A 12,457-nucleotide genomic window follows, 5' to 3' on the forward strand; every position below is an offset into this window, starting at 1 on the left:
TTTCCTGGCGTGATCCAGTCCTTGGTGTCCCTGCTCGTGCTGTGGTGCAGTGTAACAGCATGGTGGCTCTGACTCACCCGTCTGACAGAGCTGCCTTGGCTGATTTAATCTCCCAATCCTATTTTTAGATTGGCTTGGGCTGGGGAGGGAGGAAGACAGAGAAGATGGGACGGTGGCTGTGACATGGGCAACAGCAGGGGGATGTGAGGGCAGGGGCTGTGCTCACCCAGCACCCCCTGTGCTCACCCAGCACCCCCCGTGCTCACCCAGCACCCCCTGTGCTCACCCAGCACCCACTGTGCCCACCCAGCACCCCCTGTGCTCACCCAGCACCCCCCGTGCTCACCCAGCACCCCCTGTGCTCATCCAGCACCCACTGTGCTCACCCAGCACCCCCTGTGCTCACCCAGCACCCCCTGTGCTCACCCAGCACCCCCCGTGCTCACCCAGCACCCCCTGTGCTCATCCAGCACCCACTGTGCTCACCCAGCACCCCCTGTGCTCACCCAGCACCCCCTGTGCTCACCCAGCACCCCCTGTGCTCATCCAGCACCCACTGTGCTCACCCAGCACCCCCTGTGCTCCTCATTGCTGTTTCCAGGCCAGCAAGGTGAGTGTCCAGGGATGTCCCCTGCACCCAAAGCTTTTACATGGCATTTCTTTACACAAAGAAAAGCAAAGAGGCTCCAGCAGGATGTCACTGGGACAGCCACCATGCACCAAACCAGGCAGGCAGACACCAGGTGGGAAACAAACCCAGAGCCTTGCAGCCACATCCTGGCAGCAGAGCCCTCCCAAAGCACACTGTGGGTTCATCCCAGTGCTCCTCCAAACCTCCTGCATGTCACTGCACCCATGGCTCGTCCCACCACTGCCTTTAACCAAGGGGTCTTGAGAGGAGACCACATCCCTGGCTGTTGGAGGAGCCAGCAAACACCACGTTGGGCACATCAGCCCAAACTCCCCCCAGTCCTCAACCTCTACATCTCTTTTTGTGCCTAAGAGCCCCACTTTGAGGTTGGACTCGTTAAACACCAACTCGTTTGTTGGAAAAACAATCCTAAACCCATTTCCACCATGTAAATGAGCTGGGTGAGTCCCTGGCAGGGACAGGATGGTGCCTTTCATCCTCCAGGTCACCCACGGAATCAAAGGCTCCGACAGCCCCATAACGCCGGGGCTTTGAATAAACCAGACCTGGAGTGCCAAATCCCGCCCAAAACAGGTGACGCCACCCCTGTCCCCGCTTAACCGGGGGCACCGTGGTTTTCAATGGGGCCATTTTCATGCATTTTGCTGCATGGTCCAGTCCTGGGAAAGGAGTGGAATTGGGTTGTGGATGTGCAGTGAGGAGGAGGAGGAAGAGGAAGGCTCACCCTGCCCACCCCAGCTGGGCGGGGCTGTAACTCAGCTCCCTCCCCGGCAGCGCTGTCCCCAGGGTGCCCTGCCACCAGCGCGTCACATGCCGCGGTCTCTGCTGCCATCTAGTGCAGGAACCGCCACGGCCCCTCCGTCCGGAGCATCCCTGTCCCCTTGTCCCCATGAGAGGATGGGCTGTGCCCATGTCACTCACATCCTAGCACCGCTGTGGAGGACGCTGGTAAGAGAGAGTGATGTGCTAGAAAATCCTGGGTTTATTGTAATTCCATTTAAAAGCCGTTCCAAGCCTGGAGTGAGCAGTGAGCTCTTCCCCAGGGCGCTGGGATTTGGCCCCGTCAGCACTTGTAGTTCCAAAAAAAAACAGGAAAGAAAGGAATCACACCGGTACCACCTGCCACCCCAGGGTGCTCCCAGGGGGGCTGAGGGACAAATCCTGTGAGACAGATCCTGCAGCACTCAGCTCCATGTGGTGACAAGGTTAACAGAGCCAGGGCACAGACGCTGCACTCCGGGACAGTCCCCAGTGCCAGCCATGGGCTCCTCTCCAGGGTCCCCATGGAGTGAGCAGGAGTAACAAAGTTAATCTGGGCCAGGTGTGAACCCCAGCGAGGACACCGGGTCTGGGGGACCTTAAAGTGCTTTGCAAGGGATGCACACACACACACACACACACCCCTCTCTGAGCCCAGTGCTCCAAGAGAGAAGGGCTGGGCAGCCTTGGCTTGAACCCCATCCTTGTATATGGGGTAAATGACACCCCACAGGGCTGGTGGGACCTTTCTCCCCATCCCCACAGATCCCTGTGTTCAGGGCCATTCCTCCAGGAACATTCCCAGGGATACTGAGACAGGGACAAACAGGTGGGTTCTCCCAGAGCAGCAGTGGCAACTCATCCACATTTCTGGGGGGTCCTGGTGAGCCCAAGGTCATCTTTTAACAAAAGAAAAATCCAAGCCTGAAATAAAAACCAGCATCCATCTTAGCAGCAAGTCCTAAGGGAAGGTCCAAGTGCTCGGCAGCCCCGAGCCATTGTCCAGTGCTACAGCACAGCAGTGTCCCAGGGAAAAAACAGGTTTCCAGTGGGATGGGGAGTTGGCACTGGTGGCCAGAACCTGGCTGGAAAGTCCCACCAGGAGCAAGTGCCCGAAGGAAGAGAGAAAATACTTGGTCCCATTTTACCAGCCGAGGGAAAGCCGGACCAAATGTAACAGCCAGGGTTGGGAGGACACAGCACTGGGATCCGTGGGCAGGGTGCCACCAGCTCAGTGTCCATCCTCAGCCAGCACCTGGGAACGGTCACCTGCAAGCAGGGAGTGGGGGAAGATGGGATGAGCAGCTGCAGAGGCTCTGTATCCCACCCCAGTGCCTTCTGATGTCCTCAGCCCAAGGAGATTCCCCTCCTGTCCATCCCATGTTGATGCCCATGGCCTTAGTCCCCAGGAACAGCCCAGATCCAAAGAAATGTTCCTACAACTGGAGAACCAGTCCCAAACCTATATGAGGAAACCTCTTCCCAAGCTCCAGAGAGTCTGGGACAGCAGAGTTTCTCAATCACTCAAATTGATGGTTGATGGGATCACCTCTGGTCTGGAGATGGCCCTGTGGGTTCTGTCACTGGCCAGCCCAACAGCAGGCCCAGGATAAGGGACAAAGCATTCCTCAGACACATCAGAGTGGAGCCATTCCTCTTTGCACCCACATTCCCTCAAGTCCTCCACTCATGTCCCTCCACTGTGTGTCCCAACATGTCCCTGAGGGTGCCTCACCTCCTGTGCCCGCGGGAGAGGTAATCCCGGTTCAGGGAGCAGAGCTGCTGCTCCAGACGGAAGATGCGGAATGCCAGGTACGAGGAGGACACCACCAGGAGACAGATGCTGGGAGCAGAGGAACAACCAAACACCCAGTTGAGACTGAGACTGACATTCCCAGAGTCCCCCCAGCTTCCCTGTGCCCTCAGCACACTTACAGCACGATGAAGATCTTCAGGAGCTGGTAGTCAGAGGGTCTGAGCTCTGCCACGCAGCTCTGCTCCACCTCCAGCTCCTCCTCGGTGTTTATTGCACTTTCTGAAAGCAAACCCAGAGTCAGTGACACAGACACACTTGGCTGATGCTCCTGCTCCTCCAGCAACCAGGAAATATCAAATATTCCTCCCTCATGGGCTCAGACCCTGCACCAGGAGACCCCAGCCCATCCCCAGGACTCCGTTGGTGACTCCCAGCCTAGTCTGTAAGGCAGAATTCCCCTGCAGGAGAGCAGCTGATGGATGAACACACTTTTATGGAGGTTATCACCCCTCACCTGAAACCAGTGGCTCCTCAGAGGTGAAGGAGCTCTCCTTGGTGCTCAGGCTGCTGACAGAGGTCCGGTGGATGCACTGGTAGTTGGCATCTGGCAGTGACAGGGACAGTGAGGTAGGTGACACCTTCCTCCACTTGCCCTCGGGGACGATCACCTCCTGTGGGAACAGTCCTGGTGAGCCATGAATGAAACCAGCAGTGCCACAGACATGGTGGGGCCAGATTCAAACTCAAACCTTACAGTGTCTCCATGGAGCACCAGCACTTCCAAAACATCCTCCAGAGGGAGAGCTGGTCTTCCATGATGGCTCCATGGGAATGCAGGTTCCTACTACCAAAGAAGGACCTGCCCATGCACCCCACACCTGCCCCAAATACCAGCTGCAGCCTCCTCCACCCTTGAAGCTCAGGGCAGTCACCTGGAATTCCCCAGCATGCCCCAAATAGGACAAAAAAGTGCCCCAAAAAGACAACAAATCAAATGGCATGGCAGCTGGCACAGAGAGGGGCTCCCCCAATGGAGAGTTCTCAGGGTTGGAGCTGCCAAAGGGCTGCATCCCACCAAAGCACCAGGAGATGCTGCCAGATCAGCCTGGGTCACTCCTGATTCAGACCATTCACTCCCTTGAAATGAGCCTTTAACCCCTGGGATGTTACCAGACCATGGGTGACATCCCAGCTGTCACCCTCTGGTGCACCCCAACTGTCACCTCCTGCACCCAGCCTGAGGCTCAGGACCAGCAGCCATGGAAGAGCCCCTGCCCCAACGGTGCAGGATATGGCCCCCGTGCTCCTGGATCATGCCATGGCTCAGCAGGTGTTTCCCTCTCCCATCCCACTCATCCTGCAGATTTTTGGGTAACTCAGCCACATTCCCAGCCTGTTATCCAACACTCCCAGCTGTGAACAGCATCAGCCATCAGGGAGCAGAGTGGTGGCGTTTTCCACATCACTCTGAAGTTTTTCTGTCTATAAACAGAGGCAGTGGCTGTGCTCAGCCAGTCCTCTTGACCCATCTGCTCCTGCCAAGTCTGGCATGAGGGTCCTAGAGGACAAGCTGTGATAGCAACAGGCACATCCCTGCACCCTTTGATGGCACCAACAGCAGAACCAGCTCTCTCCTGACTCTCTGAGCAGCCATCAGACAGTGTCAAACCCACCAAGGGCACCAGGTGGGCCCTCTCTACCCACATGAGGTCAGGGGGTCTCTCCTCTCCTCCCCCAGAGCTGCCCTGACCCTCACCAGTGACACAGAGTCCGGCTCCTCCGACAGCTCCTTCAGGCTCAAGCTCTTCTTACTGGAAACCTGGATGGGGAGGAAAGGATGGGGCATTTCAGTGCCAGCTCTCCCTGCTTCAGCCTCAGCCACAAAGTGGAATTTGGGCTTTTCTGCTGAGACTATGAAGAGCAGCTGCTAGAACTTATAGTCTGTTCTGGGGCATGAGGAAAGGGCACTGCATCGGTGCTTCCCATCACAAAAACCTGGTGGGGCCATGGTTGAGCCAAGGGCTTCCTTGGACAGGATAAAGCATCAGGGGGTAAATAAAAGAAGGGTACATCTGGGCAGAGCCCAGCACGTTTCAAAGATTAAGTCCCCCAGTTTGGCAACAGGGCTGAATCATCCAAATCATCGCCCTGGCACAGCTGGCACACACCCTCCTGGGCAGGGCAGGGCTCCTGCACAGCTCCCCATGTGCTTCAAAGTCAGGGAGAAGAGGTCTCCACAGTCATCCTCTCCAGCTCAAGGGCTGATGGATGTCTTCCCCCACTTACATGAAATTCTTTTATAACTTTGTACCATTCTTCCTACCCTTAAAACTTTAGATCTGGGCAAAAGGCATCAATGTGCAGAGTGGCAGAACAAGTATTACCACCAGATTATAAATAATTCATACCCACGCCCTGAGAGAGAGCAGAAACTCGGAGCTCTGCCTCATCCATGACCCAGAAAAGCCCACGGGGTCAGGATGTGCCCAAGGCATGGCTCCTGCCCCTCTTCCCATCCCTTCTGAGGAGTGAGGATGCTGGGAACTGGAGAGGGCTTTGGGAGCAGTCCAAAGCCTTGGAGGCAGTGGTGAAGAGCTGTGCTCAGCCCAAAGGGCAGGTGCAGAGGCTCATGGCCATGGACACAGAGTGGGTGGGTGGGTACCTGCAGGTGGGTGCAGACTCTCCTCAGGACATCATAGACACTGTCACGGGAGATGAGGGATACAAAGATGTACTGCAAGAGAAAGAGGTGAGCTGTTGGGAGAGATTCCCCCCATCCTGAGTCCATTCTCCCCAGGCAGGGACAGGCAGAGACATAGAGACATCATGCCCTTGAATCTCCCCGTTTTCAGGAGCCACTCTGTCTCCCCAACAGGCATTTCCCTGCGGAGCTTCCCTGCTCTTATTTTTGCAGCCTGCTAAAACCTGGACCAGATTTTTTTGGGGCCAGTCTTGCTCAGCGGCTGTTCCTACAGCTTTCCCATGCTCAGCCCAGAGGGACACAGCAGCAAATGGGGCCAGGACCTACAGAAAACATCCCCAGGGGTAGAAGGGACACAGGGCCACACTCACCATGCCTGACACAGAGCCCCTGGGTGACGTGCAGTGCAGCCACACATGGCTTTGAATGCCCAAATCCTGCCCCGTGCCACTCCCTGCTAAAACCCACCTCCCAAATTCCACAGGAATAACTGCCTCCCAACATTCTGCAGGAACAACCCCCTCCCTGGCAGGGACAGGCAACACACAGTGCTGGCAGCAGCCCCTGGGCAGGCGAGGACTTGGACACACTGCATCAGCTCACTGCAGCCAACAACATCCAACGGGATTTAAAAGCTGGAAACGCAGCCCTGTATCCAAGTTTTCCACCAGCTCTGGCTGAATGCCAGCCCAAACCCTTTCCCTGCTTGTGTTTAAGGAGTTTAAAGGTTTTACGTGAGCCTGGCAGGGATTTGTCAGGCTCGACCGAGTTTCACTTGGGCTTTGCTTCGTCCAGGAACAAAGTGAAATTCAGGAACAAAAGCAAAGCTGTGGTGTTTGCCCTGGCTGCCTACCAGCACAGAGAGCAACTCTCACTTCCTAACCAGGGATGGGAATAGCTTCGTTCACTGCTCTCAAACCACATCCAGTTTGGAGCAGGGCATCTACTGTGTGTTGGTGTTACCTTTCTGCTGGCAGTGGTGGTGATGGCCAGGCCGTTGGGCAGCAGCCGAGCCGTCTTGTGCTTCTTGATCAGCTGCACAGACACCACTGGGATCACCACCTGCAGGGCAGGAACACCAGGATGGACACAGCACAAGCACCACCCAGCCAGCCTCCCTAACACCCACCAGGAGAGCCCCCCATGCAAGCCCAGGGAGGGTGAAGAACAAGGCAGGATGTTATTTTTGGCAGGGTAACTTTGCTGAAAGCTCGAGCTTCCTTCAGGTATTTGTTTAAAGCATCACATATAAATAATTCAGTCCTTCAGCCCAGTTTTAAAGGAAGTCGTCTCTGCCCAAGATCCCCGTCAGCCACAAGACTAATGGGGAAACATCAGATTGTAAATCAAGAAGAAAAGCCAAGAGGGATTCAAATCTCACCCCCCCTAAAACCTTTGATCTTCCTTGAAGCGCCATTGCGGCTGGAAGGAGGTTTTGCATCAGAGAATTTTAAACCAAACCAGTATTTGGTATCCCTAGGCTGATGCCACAGATCATCAGAGTGGGAGGCACGGCCATGCTCCCCTTCCTATTGGAGGTTTTTTTGGGGATTTTGGTGGTGTTTGGGTGAAGGAGGGGATGAGCTGTGGTTACAAGCCCTGAGGGACCAGGGTGGGCTGGTGCCCACGTTACCTTAATGTCCTTCCCAAAAAGGTTTGCGTAGAAGCAGAGCCAGTTGGGGGAGATGTAAAGCCTTCCCTGGATGAGGATGTCTCTCTGGAGCGCGCAGGAGCAAACTGCAAGGCAAGGAGAGAACCGTGGCAATCCCTGTGCCAGATCCTGCTGCCTCCATGCCCGTCCCTCACCCTGGCACCCACCTTTCAGCACGCTCTCCTCCGTCGGGATGTCCTTGAACAGCTTGTGGTACTGGGAGTTGTACTTGCTAGCAGCCTGAAAGCAAAGCAGAGCAAAGTTATCCGGTGACCTTGCCGATAAGGAGACCCAAAAATCCCCGTCCTGCAAGAAAACCTCCCTGTGCCCGCACCCGGGACCGGCGCAGGGGGGTCCCACCGGGCTGGGAACAGGAGCCCCGACGGATCAGAGGAAGGCTGGATGATCCAGCACCCGGCGAAGGCTGTGCCATCCTCCCGGATTAACATTTCCCTGAATAGCTACAGGGGGCTGCTGAGGAGCCTGTTCTCTGCCAGGCTCATCTGCAGGCAGTTTGTTTTGCCCAGCGGTTTCTCTCCTCCTCCTCCTCCTCTCCCTTATCCGGGACACGGTGACAGCACTTGCTTTGCGCCCATCGCGCCGCGCCATCCGGCTATTTATATTCCCGGCGCCGCTTCAAAGCCTGCCGGCAGCCGCCGCGGGAGGCTCGGCAGGTCGGCCCTGGAACGCTCCCGTGGCCAAGGTAAAGCTCCAAAGCGCTTCAGTGCCTTCCATAAATGTGCTCAGCTCTCTGCTCAACCGCTCCTGTAAGGCAGCTTTGTGCCCCCTGCCCTCGGGATGCTCCCGTGGGACACGGCTGTCCCACAGCTCCCTCCACCAAGGGAGGAGCTGCTTTGCCAGGGTGCAGAGAAGGCTGGCACAGCAAGGCTGGGTGGCGGCAGCCACGCAGGCAGAGCCCTCCTGCCCACAGGTACAAGGTCACCTCTGCTCTGAGCACCTTGTCACAGGATGAGCTGGCCATAAGAGGATCAAGGCGCAGCAGCACCTGCAGTTGGCTCAGACACCTCCCAGAGGGATGCTGGGATGGTGGGGGTGCCAGTGGGAGCATTCCAGGAGAACACGGAGGGCATTACCCCCTGCTTCTAGCACAAATCCACTGCTGGCCCTGTCACCCCCCCAGATGCCTCTGAGGAAATAAAAAAATGTTTTTCTCCTTCATTTTCTTCATGGAAAAAAAACAAAATGCCACTTCCTGTCACTCCTTCCTCTTCCAGAGCATCTCTTATCTGTAGATGGACCAAAACCATCTAGTTTGGGCATTATTTGAACAAGCAAAAAGGTTCAAATGGACAGAAGTTTAACTGCTCTCAGTTAACATTTCCACTTTTTCCTTTGCTCTGGATGGAAAATCCTGGAAGCGTTTGCAAGGCAGAGCACAGCCACAAAAAACCATCACCAGGTCTCCTGAAATTAAATGTTCTGCCCCACAGGTAGGCTCCTCCTGGGGCAACAGGCTACAACACTCCAGCCTGGTCATTCCCACAGCCAAAGGCTTACCACTTCCCTGTGGCATTTCTTGATGTCCTCATCCTTGAGGGCTTCATTCAGGCGGAGGCTGGAAGGAAAAACAAACATCACCAGGTAAGCAAAGAGCCACAGGTCTCTCACTCGCTCCCTAAAACACGTGTGCTGCAATATGAGACACAGAAAAATGTACAGGGCTGAAGAGAGACCCCCAGGAAGCCACATTTTGGGTGTCTCCATGATTTATCGTGGCACTGGGCATTGCTAGGGTCAGTACTGGCTGTTGAGGGCTGATCTCTGATGAGAGCCAGTGAAGGCACCAGGACCAAGGTACCTCACACACACCCCAGCTCTGGGGGAAGGAGCCCAGAGCTGACCTGGCAGCAGCTTAGGACAGGTTGGGAGTGGAAATGTGCAGCTTTGGCAGCTGGGGCAAGGATTCCTGCGGGAAAGCAAAAGGCAGGAATTTGGGAATGTGCCTGAGCAGGAGGGTGGACTCAGCTTTGGTTGTGCACAGGGATATCCATCCATGTCCATCCCGTGGATTGGGGATTGCTCTCTCCAAACCATGGAGAGAGCAATATCCTACCAACAACCTCAGCAGCAGGAATACCACCCCCTGCCCCAACACCCCTTCCACTTCCCTGCTTTTATACCCACAACATTTCAGGGAGAAAACAAAGTTGGCCCCCCCCTGTGCCTTGCCCCAGCTGGCAGGAAAGCCACAGCAGGACAGAAAAGAGAGAACACTCAACTGCAGACAGACCCTGGGATGCTGCTCCTCACCTGCCGTCGAGGGAATCCAAACTCTTCTGCTTGTGGGACACCTCCAGCTTCTCACGACCGTGCCTGGGCTCGGGGCTCTTCAGGGGAGCTGCCTTCTCATGCATGGGCGTGGCACTGCAAGGAGACACCGTCAGCGCCCCAGGGAAAGGGGAAAAGGGAGCTGTAAATCTGTTCCCTTCAATCCCAGCCTGCACGCAGACGGCAGAATCTGCCGCTCAAGGACGGCAAGAATATTTCTGCTATTTCTCAAGTCACGTGGAGATAAAAAAAAAACGTCATTTTTCTGCCAGGGACTCCCCAGTGCTCAGAACAGAGCAGCCAAATTGCTGTGGCTCCCTGAGATAACACCCTCCAAAGCAGAGACTCTTCTCCTTAAGGGCTGGAGGCTGGGATGGGAGAAACCGCAGGTCTACAAAACTCCTAGGGGGGATGGATTTCAGCCAGGGTCTGCTCCTCTTGGTCAGCAAACACCATCTTCCCAGGGCAGAGCCATCACCAGGCACCTCAGAGCCAGTTATTTACCATCGGGAACGTTATCAGAGGTGCTTATCAGCCACAGCAGGTAAAGTAAACACGGGCCCAGCGCCACAGGCAGGTTATCACCTGGCAGGCCACAAGGGTGACACTTCCACCCTCGGCAAACCACCGCCGGATATTGCTGCGGCACTGGCAGCCAAGCAGAGCACGATCCCAGGGGAGCGGTGGCAAGGCAGAGCCAGCAAACAGCCCCAGAGCCACGGAGAGGAAATGACTGCAGGGAAAGCGCTCAGCTCCCCAGGCAGGGGGCGAGGGCAGAGCAGGTGGGGCGGCGGCAGGACAGGATGAGCGGCAGCAGGCGGGACAGGCGCAGGGCTGGAGCACAGCCCGGCGCCCGCGGGGTGATGCCGTGGCAGTGCGGCAGAGCCCGGGCCGAGGAGCCAACCAAACTCCCTCTGCTCTGAGAGCAGCTCCTTCCCCACCTAGACACAGCCTGCTCCTGCTCTCAGGGGCTCATCTGAGAAAAACCCATGGAAACAATCCCCTCAACTCAGGAAAAGTCAGGATAGGGGTGCTCAGCCAAATGGGCTGAGAGCTGAAGCTGCATGAGCTCCCACATCCCCACAGCCTCAGAGCCCTGACCAAAACACTGTCCAAGAGCTGTGGAGCCCATCTGACTCCCAGCTGGAGGCACAGGGAATGCTCCCACAACAGCTAACACATCCATGGGGCACAGCAGAACCAAACAGAAGTCACTGGTGCCATGTGGTTGGAAACAGGCTGGGAAATAGCTCCTGGATTCCCACAGCCACTGTTGGCAAAGACCTGCAGGCACAGCCCAGGAGTCCAAGCACTGCAGGGATGAGATGGACACACTGAGGTTGTGGGTTTTTAGGAGCTCAGATCAAAGGATATGTCAGGAAGGAAAAGGAGACCTTACTGACAAGAAGCACCAAATAACAAGCACCAAAATAACATCCCCTGGCATAGCACCAAAAGGTGTTTTCCCTACCTGACTCCCCAGGCATCCTCTGCCAGGGGATGCCAACCTGCCCTGAGGCTGAAACTCCTATCATGGAGGCACCATAGCCTTCATGTGCCCTTCTCCCATGCTGAAAAGGGGCTCTGACCCGATCTGGAGCCTCCTTGTCCAGAGCTCAGCACTCTCAGGCTTCCCTCACGTCATCCCTTAAATCCACGAGCGCCTGCACTGCTTAATCCGGGTGAGCGGATTTATCCCCAGCCAGTGCTGACACCAAGGGGCACCACACAGGGATCGGGGACAGCAAAGGCACCAGAACCCCTCCGAGGTCACCAAACACACAGAAATCCCCTAAAATTAAAAAAAAACACAGGCTGGAAAGCACTTGGAAGTGCCGCATCCTTGTTTTCTCTCCCTCTCATGGCCACCATCAGGGACAACTCCTGGACACAGTGCTGGCAGTGGGATGCTCTGGGGGAGTCTGGGGGCTGTGAGGAGCATCCTCAGCCCCAGCAGGGACATGGCAGGAGCTGCTTTGTCTGCTCTGTCCAGATCTTGCTCCTAGATGCATCAGGGATAATGCATCCAGAGTTTGGGAGCACAGGGTAAGGCTGGGCTCCAGGCACAGGGAGGTTTCCCTTCCAAGAGGCGCTTCCAGTGCCAGCACAGTGAGGAAAACACTTTCTAGCAGCTCATACTGTAACTTTCCTCAAAGAATTTGTTCAGCACCAAACTGCTCCGGAGGTAAACTCACCATCCCAAGTGTCCCAAAATACAAGTGGAACAAAACCAGTCGGAGTTCAGCGCTCCTGAGAGGAGGCAGAGGGGGTTGGTGTAGAAGTTCCCAGCAAATTGAAAACAATCCAGCGAACTGATGCCCCTTTGCCCATTCCTAACACCTCCTCCCTGCCCACACCGGCTCCCCGAACCCCCGGTTTTGCCAGGCGAAACCCGGTGCTTCTCCCTCCCACGGGATCGGCGTCTCCCTTCCCTTACGCGGCGCTGGGATCCAGCCTGGAAAAGGTCCGGCGCGAGCCCCTCCGTCGGCGAGCGCTTTCCGCTGGATCCCTTCCCCGCTGCCGGAGAGACGCGCGGCGGAGGCCGGAGCGAGCCGGGCAGCGATCCCGCCTCCCGTAAACCCCAGGAGGCTCAGAGGCGGAGGGAGGCACCGGCGGGCGGGCGGCCGCGGCCCGAGCGAGCCCGGGCGG

The 12,457-nt window shown here is 56.4% G+C and overlaps 1 protein-coding gene across 2 annotated transcripts; it reads right to left on the reverse strand.

Moving 5' to 3' along the window:
• Positions 1 to 1,616: 1,616 nt before the first annotated feature.
• GRAMD2A (GRAM domain containing 2A) lies at positions 1,617 to 12,457 on the reverse strand. Of its 2 annotated transcripts, XM_063169354.1 has the most exons (12): positions 11,280 to 11,364; positions 9,791 to 9,904; positions 9,038 to 9,095; positions 7,687 to 7,759; positions 7,502 to 7,605; positions 6,832 to 6,930; positions 5,830 to 5,901; positions 4,924 to 4,986; positions 3,682 to 3,838; positions 3,347 to 3,446; positions 3,147 to 3,254; positions 1,617 to 2,680 (listed from the first exon to the last, which is right to left on the reverse strand). In XM_063169354.1, the coding sequence occupies exons 2-12, from the start codon at positions 9,892 to 9,894 to the stop codon at positions 2,677 to 2,679; spliced, it is 942 nt and encodes a 313-aa protein (XP_063025424.1). In that variant the 5' UTR covers positions 9,895 to 9,904; positions 11,280 to 11,364; the 3' UTR covers positions 1,617 to 2,676. The 2 variants fall into 2 exon arrangements, with proteins under 2 accessions (XP_063025424.1, XP_063025425.1); XM_063169355.1 differs by lacking the exons at positions 1,617 to 2,680; positions 11,280 to 11,364 and adding an exon at positions 12,246 to 12,457 and having other exon boundaries at positions 3,143 to 3,254.

The sequence above is a fragment of the Melospiza melodia genome, chromosome 15 (genome assembly GCF_035770615.1).
Source record: "Melospiza melodia melodia isolate bMelMel2 chromosome 15, bMelMel2.pri, whole genome shotgun sequence".
In the NCBI taxonomy this organism is placed as follows: Eukaryota; Metazoa; Chordata; class Aves; order Passeriformes; family Passerellidae; genus Melospiza; species Melospiza melodia.